The sequence below is a fragment of the Micromys minutus genome, assembly GCF_963924665.1.
Source record: "Micromys minutus genome assembly, chromosome: 28".
In the NCBI taxonomy this organism is placed as follows: Eukaryota; Metazoa; Chordata; class Mammalia; order Rodentia; family Muridae; genus Micromys; species Micromys minutus.
Window position 1 is genome coordinate 36330236 of NC_137963.1, and position 21234 is coordinate 36351469.

Sequence of the window (21234 nt, forward strand, 5' to 3'; positions counted from 1 at the left end):
TTCCAGAAAATAGGCAGAGGTGAAACGCAGAGGACCAAGAGTTAAACACTAATTGCCAAAGACATGGATGTGTCCCAACTAGGCTGTTTCTAGTCGGGGACTTTTAGTCAGCCTTCGGCTTCCTTTTCTCACCTGTACAATGGGTATAACATTGTTTGCTTCCTTTGGGACCATGAGCACCAGTAGTGACCCTCCCTGTCTGATAGTTCCTGGCACCACCAGACCCTCAGCCAACATGAACGATCTTCCCCTGTCGTAGCTTGCCTTGGTGTTGCTATGATAAAACACCATGACCAAAAGCAACTTGTGGAGGGGAGGGTTTGCTTCAGTTTGTAGCTTACAGATGTGAAGGGAAGTCAGGGTCGGAACTCAGGCAGGGCAGAACCTGGAGATGGAGCTGATGCAGAGGCTGTGGAGGGATGCTGCATACTAGCTTGCTCCTCATAGCTTGCCAGTCTGCCTTCTTATAAAATACATGACCACCATCCCAGGTAGGGTGCACCCACATCAGTCATTAATTAAGAAAATGGCCTACAGGCCAAACTGATAGAAGCATCTTCTCAGCTGAGGTTCCTCTTCATGGACTACTCTACCTTATGTCACGTAGACAGAAAACTAACCGGGATGCCCCGGCTGGAGCAGGCTCTCTTGTTTACCTTCTTTGTGGTCCTGAGGATTCTACTTAGAGCGCCAAACATGCTGGGCACTATGTGTCCCAGTGAGCTGCATCTCCGACCTTTTCTTGGTTTTCATTTCAAGAACAGGTCTTACAAGCCTGGGCTGGCCTTGAACTCAGTATAGAAACCATGCCAGCCTTGAACTTAGGTCTTCTTGGATCATCTTCCCAAATAGCTGGCATTATTGGCCTTGGCAACCTGTTCTTGATCCTCAGTCTGTTTTGGAGAGATCTAATTCTCATTTACAAATGGCTCCATAGGAAAGAGGACAAAGTCTGAAGCAGAGTCAGAGAGGCCGGTATGGCCTGGCTTCAGAGGAGCCTTAGTTCCTGAGCCAGAAGGACCTGCTGTTCCAGTTCTCTCCTGGAGGCCTCAGATCTAAGTTGGACCCCTGCTGGTCGCAGTCCAGTTGAAGATATTACATAACTTTGTCCTGGATGTGTGGGCGGCTGCCTTACACAGGGTAGAGGCCAACATGAAAAGCCTTTCGTAGTCAAGGTCAAGTATGTAAAGTGTAGATTGTGATATCCCCACACTGAGTCTGAGTATACAGCACATGTAGGGATCCCGTGTGTGCTTACAGAGGCAAGAATGTGTGCACACATTCACTTACATGAGTGGCACACTGATACCCACTCGGATTTCACGGTACCCCGCCTCCCCAAGGGTTTTCGTCAGCCGTATGTAGTGACAGGTTAATCCACTGTCTTCAGTAATCTGGCAGAGCCTCTGCAGAGACTCTGCAATGTTTTCCACAGTGTACAAAAAAAAAAAAAAAAATTCCTGTTTGACCTCAAATCTAGTAATTTCATCAACTAGATTAGGAAGGGATGCTTCAGTAACCCGTGGTTAACGACCTTAACTGCTGGGCAGATGTCCGGAGAATTAAGTCTCTGGCACTGCACAGCCTGAGCCCTTCCCCGGCCCCAGCGATGCGATTTGGGGCAGCCATCTGGCTGAAGTTCTCTCTCAGGGCTTCCGGCCACACAGTGGCAACTGTGACGGAGGCGGTGTTTGCTCCAGGTGTTGACGATCACCTCTGTTGGACACTCAGTGAACTTCGGTGAATTCGTCACGGGAAAGAGAAAGGCGTGTGCCTGCATGTGGTTAGAGGGGGCTTTCAGATCTCTCAACCCTATGTAATTCTGGAGGGATGAAAATTAGCCTGGACTCTAGGCCGGAAGCAGCACTAAACCCCTAAGGGTCTGAGTCTCCAGCAGGGGAAATGCAATGGGCACCATCTTGTAGAGGCAGGAATGGGAGCCCCGGGAGGCCCAATCCACACAGGTAGGAAATGGCAGGGTTTTGTTTCTCTTCTGGATCCTCTGCTTCTAACGCCTATCCAGTTTCCACCCTTGAGTCTCTCGCTGGCCTCTGTGGAATCTGGTGGAGCCTATTTTCACTGCTTCGCACCCACCACCTTTCTACGGCATGTTCTGAGTGTGGGAAGAGTCAAGGGAGCAATGGGACCGGGAAAGCTCTGGCTGTTAGAGCTGACAAAGCACAGAGGAGAGGGTCGCCACGCTCTGCACTCTAGGCCCTGACTGGGGGCACTAGGTGACTCGGGTCTGCCCAGATGATAGCACAGAGGCTTTTAAGGCTCTGGAATGGGGCACCAGCTGACTGTGCTGCGGAACTGGTGAGAATCCCAGAGTTTGTAGGCAGAAGTCTGTAGGCTAAGTATGGGAGAAGAGAGAATGGCTCGGAGATTCCCCAGCAGGTCACGTGCATTCCCAGCATCACCTTAGTCTACAGCTCAGTCTTTGTCAACACACAGTGTCCTAAGGTTCTGTCTGAACACAAGCAGAGAAATGGGAAGGATCGTCCTAGGGCTCAGGTGGGACCAGACTCCATGAGAAACGCATCACAAGCCAGGAGTAAAATGACCAGAGGGCTTGGTCCCCACAGTGGAGTAATTAACTCCAGACTGAGGATGGCCCAGGCCTTACCTAATGAACTTAAGGGCAGGACTCAAAGGGTCGGACTTTCAAATTACTGTCCAAAAGCTTAAGAATGTGTAAAGGGATCTACTGTTGTGTTGTGTTTTTTCAATGTGTATGTATACAAGAAATATTTTAGTTTAATTTAATTCTCTCTCTCTCTCTCTCTCTCTCTCTCTCTGTGTGTGTGTGTGTGTGTGTGTGTGTGTGTGTGTGTGTGTGTGTGTGTAATAAATACTGAGATTGAAAGAAGAAGTCAGGTGTCCTACTTTGTCACTCCCCACTTTACTCCCTTGAGACAGAATCTCTCACTGTACCAGGATCTGGGCTGTTGGCTGCACACCCCAGAAACCCTCCTGTCTCCACACCCCCCCCTGCACTGGGGTTACAAGCCTGAGTGACCATGCCCAGCTTTTAAGTGGTGTTGGAATCTCAGTTCACACTGGCAAGCTTAGCAAGTATTCATATCTGCTGAGCTATTTCCCGACCTGGAATTTTGTTTTATTTTATTTTATTTATCATTCTTTGATATCTGACATCCAATCAAGAAAGAACAAGCAGGTAGATAAAGTCTCCCCGGTGTCTGAGAACCCTGAGGAGGTCAGCATGACTGAAACACGTTAGCCAATGGGAGAGAAATGAGGGATGACATCACAGGAGTCTAGACAGCATCCAACCTGGTGAACCACATACAAGGACTCCACCACCCCAGGAGAGGGCGTCTTTCCTCCCACACTGAAAAGTTCCCTGTTCTGTTCTCAAGTCCTTGGGAAGTCACCAAGGCAGTGGCCAGCCCTTGGCAGGTCAGCTCTTTGGATATCCCTGCCCGCACAAAACTTTCACCTGATTCACCATGAAGAGATCAAACAGGAGGCAGAGCTAACTAGCAAAAAGGTGATCTAGGCTGTCTGGAGTCAGAACGGGCCCAGGACCACCATCTGTAAGAGATGTGACCTGGAAACTCTCTCTCTCTCAGCACCAGGTCTTGCTTGTTCATCCAACCCAGATAACTGGGTGTCATGCCTTCTAAAGAGAGCTCAAGGAGGCTCGCAAGGAAAAGTATGTGTGCATAGCCCCTGTGAGGAAACTCTAACATCATATAATGTGGACAGTAAAGATGACAGGAAACCTAGGTAGGTCGCCAGGTGACCAAGAACTGGAGCCCCTCTTCTTCCTCAGTGGCATGGGATTAGTGTTCACTACCAGTGTAGTTCAGGAAGCTGCCACTCAGCTCCTCTGGTGCAAGTAGCAGGACCCACGCTTAACCAAAGATCATGGTCCAAGATGGGGCCTGTCCATCCCGCCATCTTTATGTCTGTGTTCTCCTAGGACAGCCCCCTTCTCAGTCTCCAAACTGTTGCTCGACATCACATCTAGCTAAAGCCAAAAATACTCGCAGCATGTCGACTTGCAGGCCTCCTTACCTTTAATTGGCTGCCTTGGGTCTTGTGCTTGTTCCTTAACTAGCCAAGAGCAGTTGTTGGGATCTGCTAAGTCACTGGACCCATCTCTGCATTGAACTGGCTCCATAGATTTCTGTTGACATTTTACCTCCCATTGCATGGTTCTGCTCTTAACCCATTCTCTGCCGTGTGCCCCATAGAGTGGACCCAATGGGTGGTCTCTAGCTTCACGTTGGGTTTTCTAGTGGAGAGACAGGTAGGAAACAGGCAGCTAAAGGGAGACAGGTTGGATATAGCTCAGTGTTTCTCCCTGTTCTGAGTCTTCTGTAATAGCTCTGTCCCTGTGGTTGTGTCTTGTCACAGTGGCTGTGGATTCTCTGTATCCCCCACATATATTAGAAGGCCCTGGTGACACTATTTTCCCCTTGGACTCTAAAGTACAGAAACATTTTCAGCTAACGCCAGTCTGTGGCTGGCACCTCACCTTCCCCTGTGCCCTGTGATTCAGCTCCCCGCCCCTTAAGAGCCTTATTAATCTCTTTCTTTGAGCCATCCAGGATGAATCCCATTTCCTGCTCTAGCTTAAAGCTACAATACTTTTTCTGTACTCACAGCATCTGTGGGTCTGGGATTTGGGAGTGATTCAGCTAGAAAGTCCTAGAATGATGCCTCTTCTACAAGGCAGATGACACATCATCTGGGACAGTGATCCTCCTAAGACCTGGAAAGGCTTCAGATAGACTTCTAAAATGGCTTCTCTCATGTCTTGCAAGCTGGTTCTGGTTATTTGCAGGACTCAGCTCCTTGCCATAGGCTATTTGGGTGTCCTTATGGTTGCTTCTGTGTCTATGAGTGACCCAGACTGCAGGGTCTCTTTACTCTCTGTGTCTGGGTATTTACCCATGTTTGTGGTGCCCTACTGTTCTCATAGGCTGACTCCATTCCCTTGGGAGGGGACTGTACCAGGGTGTATCCTCAGGCACACCTCGAGGGTCACCATGCATTAGAAAGGCCATCATATATCCTAGCTGAACACCAGAAACTCTCAGCACCCAAAAGGTTGCCAAGCAACAAAAATTAATGTCTGTTACAATAGGTACAGATTCTATCCGTGTGAGGACCAAGACTCTGAAATGACCAGCAAGTCTTGCAAAAGGGTCTGCATTGGCACCAGACACTCTAAGACCAAAGGAGATGTATTTGCCTAAGAGGGACAAAAAGCAGGCCATACGAGACAAAGACCGGAGACTGCCAATGAGGGAAATGAGAAAAGAAAATGGGGGTGGATATTTACCCTAGAGTGACAAAGACTGCCTCTGGATGGTGGAGACGTGTGTGTGTGTGTGTGTGTGTGTGTGTGTGTGTGTGTGTGTGTGTCCCATAGGCAAATAGCAGTTTATAAAGGTAAAAGGAGAACCCCTGTTGTTAGGATGAGGTGTTGAATTCAATTGGGCATGCTATTTAAGTGAGCCAAAGAGGGGTGTTGATTGTTGGACTTAATACTTTGATGGCTGGACCTGGTAGTCAGCTTCAAGGAGAGGAAGTGGGCAAATAAGGAACTAGACCTCGGTGGCTAGCTTTAGGAACGTGATTCAATGGCTTTTTAGCAAAGAAAAGAGAGTGGGGGAAGGCAAGGCCTGCCAGAGCCATGTTGGCCATGCTAGGGCTGGCTAAAGTCCCTTTAGTTGGGCAGGGATGTTAGAATAGCCATGGGAGGTGGTACCAGGGACTCTGAGACAAGAATAAAAAAGAGAAGTCCCATCCATCTTCCTTCCAGCTCCAGCCCTATTCCAACCCTGCAAGCCACACCCAAGACATCTGGCTGTGCATGCAGTGTGGTCCAACCCTGCCTCCCGTGTGCTACATCCTGGTTTCTAACCATCCTCAGGGACAAGCCCTTGTGTCTGGCCACAGCCCAGCACCCTTGCCTCCCTTTCTTCTGCTTGCATCTGACACTTAATACAAGGTTTTAAGATTAACATCTGCTCTACGGGGGACAGTCAGGCGGGGAGATAATGAGTTCTCAGTTAGGTGACGCCTGTCTACTAGCCTGGCCTGGTGGCCAGAGATGTGAGTAGAGACTCACCAGATGGCACAGGCCATTAGATCTGGGAGGGGCCTGGAACACTGTCTCTCGAGACGCTCCCTGCCTGTTTTCCTCCACCCAGTGGTAAAACGAACACTGCCTGCTACGAACTCATTTTCTTGACAGAGGAGCCGAGGCACAGGACTGTGAATGTCTCATTCCCCCTAGCTCAGATACAGGAAGGTGGTGACACCTTTGGGACCTGGGGATCATCTGGTTTTCCTCTACTCAGAGCCACTGAGCAAAAGCAGGTCCGTCAGATTCTTGGCCTTGCGATGGGACCAGAGCAAGAGAGGCCCGTCACTCTAGAGGACCAGAAACCCTAGAGCCCACACAGTGCCTGCCTCAGAGGCTGGCCCAGATGGTCGGGCACGAAGCATTAGTGTGTGTGCAAATGACGGTCACCGGGGCACACTAACAGGGAAACAGAGCTCAGACCCCGTGCCTCTTACCAGCACTTTGTCCCAACAGCACGTAGGTTCTATTTCTACTGTCCCTCGTCTAGGTGTAGAGCACGGAGCAATCTGGTCTTCGCCACCCATTCATGGCAATGAATGCCACTATCTTAGGCATCATTCACCTGTGCCTTCCTGCCCTGTAAGTCCTGTGGCCAACCGGCACGAAGATGCCTAATCTTTCACTTGTGTTTTTACTTCATGCAAATGTGTTAGTAGTTTAAAGACATAAAATCTCTCTCTCTCTCTCTCTCTCTCTCTCTCTCTCTCTCTCATAAATGAAAGCAGCAATGGTCTTCACTTCATAATAAGAGTACCACATACCCAGAGTAGTAAAAGGGAAGCAGTTCATTTTATAATTTTGCAAAGTTGGGTGTCAGCCTAGAATTGCAAGCACATTGAATGCGTAAAACAGTTTCTGAACCAAGTGTTCCACCCTTCCCCCACTTTAATAACCAGGATGCTGCAGTCTTTTTTTTTTTTAAGATTTATTTATTGTATTATTTGTGTGTGAGAATGTTTCTCCTGCATGTAGATTTGTATAGCATGTGTGGGTCAGATGTCCACTGAGGTCATCAGAGAGTGTCAGAGACCTCAGGACTAGAGTTAGCAATGGCTGTGAGCCGCCATGTGGTGCTGGGAATTGAACCCAGGTCCAACGCAAGAGCAACAAGTGATCTTAGCCATTGAGCCATCTCTCAGCCCCAGAAGACTACACTCTTATTCATTGTATAGATCTTTCCTTTCCCTCTGTTGCCAAAGTTTGTCTTTTTTTTCCTTTGTTAACAATAGCTATGTAGCGACACCTTGACATTTTACATCCCGTTTATTTTAAAGCTTATCATGCATGAATAAGTTTATAGGCAAGCTCGCCTGCTAGTAGTTTTCTACTTTAAACTTCCGGTTTGGGCATCTGGGAGCTTAGCAGAACATGGTGGGAACACAGCCAGACTCTCCGGCATTAGCAGGGGCATAATATTTTCTGTTTGCTTGTAGCTGGACCTAAGCTGGATCCAGGCATGTCTGAAAATATGAATCATCAGATGCTATTTCTAGCAATGAAGTAGTATGTTTGTGAGATCAGATCTCGGAGGGAAAGAGAGAGGGACTGAAGGAGAGAGGGACTGAAGGAGAGAGGGAGGGAGAGAGGAAGTTAGAGAGGAAGAAGGACAAGCAGAGACAGAGAGACAGAGAGAGCATGCACACCACACCACAGTGGCAGTTTTTCAAATGTCCTCTTGTGAGAATCTCTTAGGAATGGATACAGAAGTGCATTCTGGGTGAGTGGAACACTGTCCAGGATGACTGCTCCTAGGATATCGTACCAGAAATGACAAGGTCCCCAGAGGTCCCCAGGCCCTTATGTCCCCGCCAGCACCTGGACTTGACTGTTCTTAGTAGCTGCACTTACTCCCACACAGCTCTCATTTCTAACGCCATGGCCTCCTCTCAGTCCTTCCTGACTTGCTCCGTTGTCTCTACCTGTTCTCAGCCTTCTCAGCCTCTCTGCTGGGGGGAGGGAACAGCCTTTGGATGGCTGTTTCAGGAATCCCATGGATAATGTGAATATTAACGCCATGGGGATTTCGGACCACCACAGAATCAAATTCCATGCTGCTGCCTGTCCTGGATGGATGTTCAATATTGATTCATCCTTTGTCTCGTGGTCTGTGCTTTGGAAAAAAAAAAATCTCACTTCTTTCTCCTGTGATTTCCCTACCTAAGAACTGTTTCTACTGCTTAGAGAATGCTCTGCTTTCTCACCCCAGGGCCTTCACATATGCTGTTCCACTTCCTGGTTTTGGCTCACCACCCCCTCTTCCGGGCTCGCCTTGGAATCTCATTCTCTCTCTCTCTCTCTCTCTCTCTCTCTCTCTCTCTCTCTCTCTCTCTCTCTGTCTCTCTCTCCCTCCCTCCCTCTCCCTCTCTCCCTCCCTCCCCCTCCCTCCCTCCCTCCCTCCCTCCCTCCCTTTCTCTCTCTCTGTCTGTTTCTCTCTCTCTGTCTGTCTCTCTCTCCCTCCCTCCCTCTCCCTCCCTCCCTCCCTCCCTCTCTCTCTCTCTCTCTCTCTCTCCCTCTCCCTCCCTCCCTCCCTCCCTCCCTCTCTCTCTCTCCCTCCCTCCCTCCCACCCTCTCTCTCTGTCTCTCTCTCCTCTCCCCCCTCCCCTTTCTCTGACTTAGTCTTAGATAGATGTTGATGGCCAGCCAGAGCACTGCCCATGCTGTGGTTATCGGACTGTGAGCCTCCCTCCACACCCCAGCTGTGAGTGTCCTTGACGGAAGAGCTTACCTGAGAGAATTTCTCAGCCTGGGCTGGGTCTAAATCAATAGGTCTGCACTAACTGCAGAGTGATGCAGACTCACTTTGGAGTCCTGTCAGCCCTCCTCTGAAGCCTGCGTAGGCCTTGCCTCTTGCAATCACCTGTAGAGAAGGTCAGCAGAGTCACCCCAGCACAACTGCATCAGGCTGGACCACGGGGCTGCATTCTCACGAAACCAGGCTCCATCAGGCTGGAGGGAATCACAAGGCTGAGAGAATCAAGGGTCTGCCATGCCTCGGAACGGCACCCCAAGGCATCTCATATCCAAGGGAAGGAAACTGGTGTGTTGAGTTTAGACTCTGCTGTGGGCCTGCCTGGCCCTTCCTCTGGGGTCAAAAGCTTGAGAACCTTGTCGACTTCTCTTTTCCTTTACCTTACCCCCCCCCCCAAGCCACTGTCCCCTCCACATCATTTGTACAATGTGAAGTCACCGTTAGGACCACAGAATGTCTGTTGGGAAATTCCATCCCTCACTTTGGAGGTTCCCACAGCTAACAAACTGGAGGTCGGACTCAAACCCACACGGCCTCGCACGCGCTAAGTGTGTTCAGATCTAGAAGGTGGCACGGTCCCTCCTGCTCCCCTCAGCTCTGTGCTATGAGGATCCAAGCTGCCCCTTCACCACCATGAGAAACCTAGCAGCAACGCGATGGCCTTCTCTTACAAGGACTCTAGGTGACTTACAGGGGTCTCTGTAAACTGAAAATGAACCTGGGTGACTCAGCTGAGTTCCTCAGCCACCTCAAAGCTCCGTCTCGCTCCACCCTTCCATGTCCTTGGTCCTCTGTCTCACCTGTTGTTGCCCACAGTGACCACCTCCTACCCCTGCCTTGGCTTCCTTCTGCCTCCCAGGCACCCACTGAGGGGCTACACATCCCCGGGAGACCAAACAAGTCTTCCCACACTACGCTTTTTGAATTATTATGAGGAACCCTAGACTTGGCTTTCAAAACATGTAAACCACTTCCTTATACTCTGGGGAGACAGCACCTAAAGTCACTAAGGGCTGAGTCGACCCCTCTCTGGGTGTTTACCTGCTGCACACCCTCCCCTTCCTACTTCAGTCTGTGCACCCCAACCCTTGCCAGAACCTTTCTGCAGCCAATCCCCTCCTTAACCTCCCTGTGGCTGCTGTATGTACCAGATGCCTACCTGGAGGGCTGCCTGCCCCCAGCCCAGGCCAGTCTGCAGCCCACCCTGGTGGACAACCGTGCAAACAGATTGCAGGTTGCATGTCTTGGACTTTGGGGTCGGCTGGTCAGCAATTCAGTTTTCCTGGTGGAGAGACTGATCTATTTAACAAAAATAGAACCTACAGTGATGCAAAAATTAAAAGCTGCTCATTTCGGACGGAGGTGCTTACAGCTGCAGATAACCAGGAGGGCAGACTGAGCACCTGGGAGGAGGCCTCCAGCCGCAGGGTTTTGCATCCTGCCTGCTTGAAGCCGAACAGGCGGTGAGTGAGGCTACCAGGTCCTCAATACCAACTATGCTATAAGGAGTGGTGGCACCATCTCTCCACCCCCAAGCTAGAAAGCAATCATGCTATGGTCTGAAAAGCAAAGGGGGTGAGAGCAGGGGGGGGCGGGCAGCATGAATATCGGGAGCGTGAATTGAAGTGGCAGTCTAGGCAAAGGCTCTTTTCCCCCCAAAAGTCAGGTGACCCTTGCCCTCTCAGTCCCTCTGTCTCCTCATCTGGATAAATGGAAAGATGGTACGTACTCCATCCCACTGAGGCTGCTGAGGAGTCCAAGAGAGCTCGGGTGGCTTACGTAGCTGCTGCCTCAGCAGAGTTGAAAACAGCATGAAGACATTCTCTGCAAGGTGGGGGTGCAGGCAGTGGTTTTGCTGTGCATGCTCATAGAAGGAAAGCTGAGGAAGATGAGCAGAGACTGGAGCCCTTCGGGACACAGTCAAGACGCGGCCATGTCAAGCCTGAGTGTATGCTGAGTGTATGCGGTCTGACCCCTGGCTCCTGCCTCTTTTTGTCACTGGACAATGAAAGAAGCTGTGTTTATGTTCACATAACCCCCCCAGCTCTTGTACAGGAAAACCCTAAGTCGTTGGTGAAAATTAATTTATTTCAAGAGGGAGAATTAACTTTCTACTTGGTGATGATGTTGCACATTCTTTGCCTGGGGAAAAATATATCTCCCTATAATAGCATTTTAGTGAAAGAAAACTTTTAAATAAAACTTTTCTTGTTAGTAAAATAATACTTGCTCATTAGAGACTATCAGAAAGTATTGAAGAGTTAAAAAGAAAAAGAAAAAAGTAAACATAATTACCTAGCACAAGATTAACCAGTGTTTAGCATTGCTCCTTGGAGGGAGGGATAAGTTTCATATGAACTGAACATCCTGCAAAAGAATTGTTATCCTGGCCTGGAGAGATGGCTCAGCGGTTAAGAGCACTGGCTGCTCTTCCAGAGGTCCTGAGTTCAAATCTCAGCAACCACATGGTGGCTCACAACCATCTGTAATGAGATCTCATGCCCTCTTCTGGTGTGTCTAAAGACAGCTAGAGTGTACTCACTCACATATATAAAATAAATTTTTAAAAAAGAATTGTTACCCTTTTGCTTTTATCATTCTTTATTAGGATATATAACAGCAGATGCTATAACAAACGTTTCCTCAGAACCTCCATGGATAGTTTGAACGTAAAATGTCCCCACAGACTTGTGTGTTTGAATGCTTGGTCTCCAGTCCTGGTGGGACTGTCTTGGAAGGCTTTGGAGGTGAGGTCTAGCTAGAGAAAATAGATCAATCGCTAGGGTGTGGGCTTTGAGGTGTATAATTAGACCATGTTCTCTGCCCAATCTCTGTTTCCTGGTCTGCCAAGGTAAGCAAGCAGACTCACATGCCAGCCATCACATCATCTGTGATGGATTAGAACCTCAACCATGAGCCAAAGCAGTCCCGGGGATGTGTCTCCATAATAGAGTCCTTGCCTGGTGTACATGAGCCTACATTCAATACAGTGTCACCAAATATAGAAGAGAGATTACAGATGGATGAATGGACGGTTGGATGGATGGATGGATGGATGGGTGGGTGGGTAGGTAGGTAGGTGAATGGATGTCAGACTCGGGAAGATCTTGATCTTCTACCTCCTAAGCCCTGGAGAAGGGTCCTGTGAAGGGGGTGGCGTAATTCTTGAGTCATCTGTCCCCACACACCTGTCCCCACACACCTCACCTGTCTCCACACACCTGTCCCCACACACCTGTCCCCACATACCTCACCTGTCCCCCCACACCTGTCCCCACACACCTGTCCCCACTCACCTCACCTGTCCCCACACACCTCACCTGTCTCCACACACCTGTCCCCACTCACCTCACCTGTCACCACTCACCTCACCTGTCCCCACACATCTGTCCCCACACATCTGTCCCCACACACCTGTCCCCACACACCTGTCCCCACATACCTCACCTGTCCCCACACACCTGTCCCCACTCACCTCACCTGTCACCACTCACCTCACCTGTCCCCACACATCTGTCCCCACACACCTGTCCCCATTCACCTGTCCACACTCACCTCACGTATCCAGCTCACTTTACCTGTGTCACCTGTCATGTTCTTTGTCCATCTTCTCCTCAGTCACCCTCTTCAGCTTTCCTGTTGAAGTCTCATACTTTGACTGCCCCAGGGCCTTTGAACACTCTGTGATTCCCTCTTCCCAAGATACTGCCCCTGTTGCTTTCAGCTCACCTACAATTTCTTTCTTTCTAAGCACAAAATTTCTTTATTTCTCAGCACACAAACTACCTCCCCCTAAAAGACCTTCCAGGATCCCCCCCCAGTCTAGATTGGGGTCTTGTTTTCTTTCACAACAATCTGTTCTTTCTCTTTACGCTGCTTATTAGCAGTCCTACACATCCCATGTGCCTCTTATAACATTTACCTCTCCCAGCAGACCGCAAGCTCCAGTAGGTACAGGACTGGATGTTGCCCACTCTTTATGTTGGCACTTGCCTAGCATGTGCCAGACTCATCACTGACACCCAGCACAGCTTGTTGGTTGACATGCTTCGAGGTATTTCATGCTCCTACATCAGAGCTCACTTCACACTATTCCTCTGTTCCTCATTCACGAACGTCTGATATTTGCTGTTCCCAAAAACCTGCGTCTGCTTTCATACTAACGGATGGAGAGGGTGAGAGTAGATCTCCTCTTCTGGACCATCCACCAGCCTTCTCTGGGCCTCCACTTCCCTCTGCCAAGCCCAGCCCTGCCTTAGACTACCAAGTGCTTTGTGGGCTTCTACACCATCTTACCAACCTCAGAGAGTGGCGGCAGGCAGGCCACGCCTTCCACCCAGCCTTCCTCTGACCTTCACCCTACCTGCCTCTCACACTACGCATCTGAAGGCTTAGACCTATCAAAAGAGTAAGAAAAATGTTTTAAATAGAGAGCAAAATATGGCCCCTCCTATAGTCCAAAGAGACATGCAGAGGGGAAAAAAGATCTTTTTTTTCACCTTCACAGAACACAGGATAGACAAACCTAATTATTTTATCTTTCCCTCCCTTTTAAGTCCCACTGTCCCCGTGGGGACAGAGGGTACCTTCTCCTTCAAGCCTGCGTGGTGTCACACTCCATCCTCCACGGATGAGAACGTGCCCTGCAGAATCACAGCACCATAGCAATGTCATGCTGTTCCTTGGAGACTGGTACTGTCCACTCCGCCTGCAATGGCTACCTACTCCTCCAGCAAACTAGACAGGGCTCCTGGCCCCAGCTTTCAGCCTTTTAGACCTCCACTCACTAGGGAGGCTGGAAACATGGCTGAGCAGTTAAGGGCAATTGCTGCTCTTTCAGAGGACCTGGACTCGATTACCAACACAGCACTGACATTAGGTAGCTCGAAGCCACCTGTAACTTCAGTTCCAGCCTCCACTGACACCTGCATACATGTGGTGCTCATATAGACAAGCAGGCACATGCACATACACTTAAATGTTTTAGAAAACTAGATTTTAAAAAAAAAGGAATTCTCCATCTCTGTGCAGACTTCACACATACATGCTTATGCACACAGATATGCACATAGACATAAAAACACATGCACACATATACATACGTGAATATGAATATGTCTATACAGATACACATGCATGTACAAACACATGTACCAAAGCAGCATTTATACAGGGGCTTTCATGCTCTTACATATATATACTCATGCGTGTGTTCATGTGCATGCATACACACACACACATACACGCTCAGGTGCTCGTACATGGTCTCTCTCCCATAGCAAGCATGACTCCCCAGAGGCAAATATGTATTCCAAATCCACACTCAGGAAGAAACATTTCCCAGCATGCTCTGGGAAGCACAGAACATGGCACTGTACAGTACCCAGGGGGCTAGGCCTTCAGGCTGTGCTCAGGGATCTCCTCCTGACTAGCTACCAGCTTCAGCCAAGTGCTGCCTGTCAACCTCACAGAAGCCATCACTTCTGGCCTCTCAGACCTGATGCCAGTCCTGGGCAGGCCAGCCCATCCTCTGCTGTGAAGCTGAGACCACAAAAGGAAGGAGAGAAGAGGCCCCAGCCTAGGGCTTGGCCCATATGACTTGTAAGTCACTTTTGTCTATGTTCTACATCCAGTAGTGAACTGTTAAAGATAAAGTCTGAAAGCAGAGACTTTCCTAAGAGAGTCTAACCCTAAGAATTAGACTTGCCACTAAAGTGACGTAGATAACATAGATTATTTATTAAATGTCCTTCTGGGCCCAGTGCAGGGCCAATCTCCTTTTCTAAGTCTCCTCTTTAATCCCCCCACACTGTGCTGAGAGGAAGGAACTGTTCTTTCAGATAGAAGGCCTGAGGCCCAGGGACAGCCTGACAGTCCCACTCACTCAAAGCAGCTGGCACTAGCTGCTATTGCCTGGCCAATCCTGAAACTTGAGTTCCCCACACCTCCCCCTCCTGCATCCCCACCTTCCCATGTTTAGCTCACATGCTGCCCTGTTGGCTGAGATCGATGGTCAGGAAGCAGGCTGCCTTTTAAAATTCTCCTCTAGCCATAGCATTTCAAAGTTCATTTTTGAGGTTAGCATAAAAAGTAATGGGTTTCACCACGACATCTTCATGTATAGGTGTCATTACACTGTGTCCTCACTGGCTGTCCTCCTCCCTGGGGCTCACGGCCTTCCACTCTTTCTTGCGCAGCATCTCTTTCAAGGGAAAGCAAACCCTTCACTGTTGCCCACCTGGGAACTTTTCTCCATGATTTGATTTCCGCATCTGCTCCACAGAGGTGCTTATCAAAACAAGCTAGGCCCCATGTCAGCCCAGGACGTCCTTGGGAGGGCTGGAACAAGAAAGGTTGTCCCTGAAGTAGCACATTGTGAGCGTTCCCAGGTCCCTGGAGGTGGAAGGACAGGGAGGAAGGTGGGGCTGCCACTGCCCCCACAAGGCCAGAGAATCCTAACTTCTTCATAGGGTGCTGATCGCAACGGTGTCTAACTACCAACGGTATGATCAAGAAGTAGATCTGGAATATAAGTCAAAGGAAGAGGTGGCGTTCAAGCATGCTGGACCCTATGAATGCTGCCCCTAGCCCTGCCAGGTCCACCACACTGGAGGCTGTGGCTCTCTGAGCACTCAGCAGGTAGCTGGGTACCACTTGGCGCCACTCCATCTTTTTGATCACTTGTAGCTTTTACTACTGTGCCGAAAACCAGGGTGGGGGTTGGGGGGGAATCCCTGATATGAACTTCTCCCCGTGAATGCAAATGATGGGACTGGTTAGCAGGGGATTCTGGGAAATGTGACTTGGAGGCCCGAAGGCCTCTACAACACAGAGACTACATGGATGGAAGAATGAACTATGAGCACTGCCCGGGTCGCAGCTACCAAACCCCACTGCCTTGGAATCTAATTTCTCACATGGATTGGTCCCCAGTGATCCAACAGCCCCAGACTGGCGCTGCTCAAGGAGAGCTGTGACATTCATGTGTGTAAAGGCTTTCTGAAAGGGGATTGCAGTTCTGGGGTTCTATAAAGTACGAAGGAGATGGAGCCATAGTTCCACACTGCCATCCTTGACAGTCGGAGGAGCCCCCTCATCGCCACCCTCAGCAGCCGGAGGGAGGAGTTCCCTCATCTTTTGGAAACCTTGGTGTGGGTCAAACTGAGATTGTTGGCTTCGAAGCAGAAAAGAAATTTAGGTCGAGGCTCTTTAAACATAGGTTTACACATGAGAGGCAGAAGAAAGAGAATACAGAAGGAAACGAGGCCTGCCCGAGGGCAGGGACATGGGCTCCTCAAGCGAGAATTGCAGACAGGACTGCACACACCCACGCGTGGGCAACAGTCTCCTCAAAGGACAGAAGTCCTTGTCTTATTAATAATTCTATATGCCATTTTGGAGACTCTTGAGCTATACCTCAAAGGGGTTGCTAAGAAACATATAATTCCTTTTCTCTATTGTTGGATATGTGAGGTGGGTCTGGAGCCAGCCGAGATGGAAATATAACCTGACAAAGCTGAGCGAGAAGGTTAGTACTTGCCTGTCCTCGTAAACCGGGCCCCTGGTGAGAGTCTGAGGAAAGAAAGCACACGTTTGCACCTGAGACAGAGGAAGGACCGTAAGCAGGGGCTAACTGCACCGGAACTCTTCTATCCCCACTGGAGAGAAAAGTCAGCTGCGCTCCAGGACAAAGGCCTCCTCTCTTCTCTCACCTCCAGTTTTCCGTCTTCCTCCCTGCCTCTCACAGTGTTTCACTGCAATGACCCACCACAAGAAGCCAGAGAAGGCTGGTGAACCCCGGGGCTTCTCTCAGAAGCCCTTGCCTCCTCCTCTTCCTTTCCAAGATCCGCCCCCCAACAGGAAGTCTTGGGTTAGGTTACGGGAAGCAGACCAAGAGGCCTACTTGAAATGACTTGGGAATGAGTCCCAGGAGCAAGGACTCCAGAAAGGACTCAGAGAAGCAAGACCAACTCCACAGTTAGATCAGCCTTTCTTCCTCTCCCCATCACAGCCCCATTGCTGACTGGTATTTCTTATTCATTTGTTGATACAACTCTCCCCTACAGTGAGACTCGGTGCTAGCATGGTGAGACCTAGCTGGCCATCAGGAGACTGAGGAAGAGGATCCCTTGAGGTCCCAAATTTGAAGGGTACCTGGGCATGGGACCCAATATAAAGCAAAGAATACCTTGCAAAGAATGGGTCGAATATTGTGTTGTGAGCTGGCCATCTTGTAACGTGGAGGGTAGCTTCTAAAGAGACTCTGTTGCTTACTCATGAGCAAGAGGCCTTCCTCATCTAGGCCGATGGCCCTCCCGAGTAGCAATGATGAAGGGAACAGCGAGTAATAAGAGAACTGTGTCACATCACAGTTTCCTCGGAGAGACTTCACTAAGCTCTGGCTTCCTCTCTGGCATAGATATATCATCAATAAGCCAACTGTTAATTTGTGTGTCGTCAACACTGGCTATCAAAGTAATACTAAAAAAAAATTCCTATTGGGGAACAAGGTGCCCTCTTGTTGGGAAGCACAGCACATAGTGCTTCCAGAGGTTGATGGATCGGGCATTTGGAAATGACCCTTCTGGGAGATGAGCCTACCTGGTTTTACCCCTTTGCCAACTGATGTCCCTTGGGGGTTGAAAATTTCTTCCCAAGGGTTGGCAACTTCCTGGTGCCTCAGATCTTTCCACTTCAGCTCTTTGCTGTCAGGGATATTTAAATAAACATGACCGCTTCCTCTCACTGAGGGCTTGTGTCGCCACAGGAGCTATGGGGTGGGCTGTATTTTAGAGATAATGTTTAGAGTGTGGTCTGGGAGGAAAGGGAGTGCAGCTTGAGATTCCTGCATTGCTTTCCCTGCTCTGGATCCTGGGACGGTAAGGGGTGCGTTCCTGCTAGTAAGATTAGCTATTGCAGGGAATACAAAACATAGCAAGTCTTCCTTCAAGATGGACTAATTAGTTTTGTTGGGGGAGTGAACAGGAGATCAGAAAGATGGGGTTAGAGCCAAGAGCCCTTGCAGAGGAGCTGAGCTCTGTGCAAAGGCTCACAATGGCTTCTAACTCTAGTACCAAAGGATCAGATGCCCTCTTCTGACCACTGTGAGCACCTGCTACTAATGTGCTGTATATGCACACATGAAAACACACACACACACACACACACACACACTTTTAAAGTAACAATACATTTTTTTAAATGCAGAAGAGTATTTTCTCTCCCACCTATTCCATCTGGCCAAGGACACCCTACCACATGCTTTGTAATGTAACCAGCAGAGAATCCCAGGGACAGACAACATTCTAGACCCGTTGCCTTGGGAGTTCTTCAGATCCTGACAAGAAATCAGTAAAGAATTTAGGGCTCTGCCCTTGGGGGAATTTTTCCCATTTTCTCCTTGTGGAGAGTGGTTTGCAACTTTCCCACCCAGGTAAAGTGGTCCATTTGCATAAACGCGATCCTTTTGGAAGGTGTTCTGTGATTTCCAATCATCCCTAGAAATAAAAATCACAGCTCCTGTCTCACCTTCCCTTGAAGTGTTTTCACACTTTAGGGAATTGCTTACTGCCACCTGAATGTAGAATTGGGTGGGTGTTCAGTTTCAAACTGATATTACTCACAGCTGTCTTCAGGGCTTCACAAAGGTGTCAAAGTGGCTTTGGAAGGTGTTTCTAAAGATGGGGTGCGGGATCCTCTTAGCTCTTAAAGACCTGGGGCCTGCCTCACCCTATGACTGCCCCCCCACCCCCAGGGAAGATGCTCCAAGGCATTCTCCAGACAATTCAGTGCATACAGAGCACCGTCGCCCTGGCTGCTAATGCTCAGGGTGAGAGGGAAGCTCGATTCAATGGAAATCCTTCCCGAATTTCACCTGCTCTGATGAGAAAGCCTGGGTCTGCAGTAAAACAATTAGGGGTGTGGCTCATGGTAAAGTGCTTGTGTTTGATCCCTGGCACTTCTTCGTGAGTGTGTATATGAGGGCGTGTGTGAGTGATCGAGTACACATGGAAGCTGAGGACAGTCTCTGGTATTGGTCCTCACCTTTCACCGTGTTTGAGACAGGATCTCTTTTTATTCAAGGCTTTCTAAACCAGGCCAGATGCCCAGGGTTTCATCCAGGAATTCTACAATTCCACCTCTTGTTTCAACATCAACAGCACTGGGGCTGCCTCTGTGCCTGCAACCCCCAACCTTCTACACAGATTCTGAGGAACCACACTCAGGTCCTCACAGGACAAGCACCTTACTTGATGGGCCTTCTCCCCAGCCCAGCCTCGGTTTCTTGATCTGTAAAGTGGGCATCACCCCCATGCCACCTAAGCAAGTTATTAAGATGCGATGGCAAACCTCAGGTCAATTTCCTCTCCTCAGTTTCCTTGAGTAGCTGCAGAATTTTAGCAGGGACCATGGTGGGGAAAGGAACTGGGATGCCTTCTTTAAATCCCTAGTGTACTCAACCAACCGTATGGGAACCATCAAGGCAGATGCTAGAAATGACAGCAATCTCTAGCCCCCAAAGTCCCTAATGAGAGGTGCTCAGCTGCCTGTGACAGTAGTCGGGTCTTGCTGGCTGGAGATGCTTAGTTTTGAGCTGCATCATAGTGCAGTTATAATTGGGGCTGACGTCACCTCAGGATAATTGTCCCAAAACATTCTCCATCTTTTTTTCCCCTGAGACAGGGTTTATCTGTGTAGCCCTGGATGTCCTGGAACTGGCTTTATAGACCAGGCTGCCCTCAAATTCACAGATTCTGCCTGCCTCTGCCTCTGCCTCTGCCTCTGCCTCCTCTACCTTCTGACTTCTGGGATTAAACATGTGCACCACCACGCTCAGCCCTATCCATCCTTAATAATAAACCACACGAAGACAGACAGACAGATTGACAGACAGACTGACAGACGATAGATAGATAGATAGATAGATAGATAGATAGATAGATAGGTAGGTAGATAGATGTAATAAAAAGAAAGGAATGAAGGGAAGGGGGGAGAAAAGGAAGGAACAAAAGGAAGGAAGGAAGGAAGAAAGAAAGAGAGAGAGAGAGAGAAAGGAAGGAAGGAAGGAAGGAAGGAAGGAAGGAAGGAAGGAAGAAAGCCCCAGTCTCCGGCACCCTAATGTTCCTCCAGCCAGATAGCCTCGGGGAAGCCCTATAGTGGTCAGAGGACCAACAATCAAAACCCTCGCCTCAGCCTCCATCCCAACAGAAGACCTCATCCCGTGATAACATAAGTCACATGGGCATTTCATAATCACTGTGCTAATGACAATGCTATCTCAGCTTTAATCCACATGTGATGGCTTTATTATTGATTTGCGCCTCTCGCATATTGAGCAGATAAAGTCACAACTAATGTGTAAGTAATGAGTTTGACTTTGGTGTCTGCTTTCAATGGGCGCCGATTTTTCTCCGGTATTAATAAGCAAGCCGTGCCGTTTATGATTTCAGTGGGCTAATGTGACATTTCTCTTCTGTTCTCGTTTGTTTTGTTTTGTTTTTAGGGTCAAGTTGTGTTCCGGAACGGGGAGAGAATGGGAACCATTAAATTTACTCAATTTCAAGGTAGGCTTTTGGATGCTTATTCTTTCCAGCTGACGGCATTTATATTCAGGGATGTTGTGTTTCTGCAATAAAAAGCATCAGAGGAGATGGAAATCTGATATGAGATTCCAGATAAAACAAGAGTCGATAGGAACTGCTTCCCCATGAGGACATGAGTTACAGCTATGTGGAAAATTGTTTCTCAAATGCCCAACTCCTCAAGCCTACCCAACCCCCATGTGACTTCTAGACTTTTAAAATTAAAAAAGGAGAAGCATGGGTAAGTCAATAGTAATATGCTGAGAAGCCTGCATCGTTCTGGGATTTGATCACAGAGCAACAGAATGGCCCCTACCTCTCCATCACCTGGTGGAAGCCCTTGCCTGCATTTGGCAGTCTTACGTTATCTTGACTCGTCCCCACGTAGCCCCATCCAACCCACCTTTTGCCAGCCATTGTAAAACCACTCTGAGACATTAGCTCACTTCAATAGATAAACACTTCAGTGTGCATTTCTTCTGTAGGACTTTTCCAGGCATAGCCACTGCACCTACGAGAACAGGTCACAGTTCCGTGTCTCTCCGTTCTCTGTCCATTAGGACCCTGACTTTTTCAAAGCCCACAGTTTGATAAAGAACCCTTACAAAGCCCATCACAGGAGTCTGGTATATCAACTTAGTCTTTATTTTATTAAAGCCTCCATGGCCTCCCTGCCCCCCCCCACACACACACACGATTTTTATATACTACATAATGTTCTGCAGGAACCAATCCATTTAATGGGTGCTTCTGCTGGTAGAACTCAGAAACCACAGCCG

General features: G+C 49.0%; 1 protein-coding gene across 1 annotated transcript in view; it reads left to right on the forward strand.

The window, feature by feature from the left end:
- The window catches only part of GABBR2 (gamma-aminobutyric acid type B receptor subunit 2), a gene marked incomplete at its 5' end in the record, with an annotated part of 325701 nt that overhangs the window by 216107 nt on the left and 88360 nt on the right, over window positions 1–21234 (forward strand). Inside the window, one exon of the mRNA XM_080940105.1 lies at window positions 20377–20437. Within this exon, the coding sequence (XP_080796231.1) occupies window positions 20377–20437 (61 nt within the window). The remainder of the gene's footprint in view (window positions 1–20376; window positions 20438–21234) is intronic.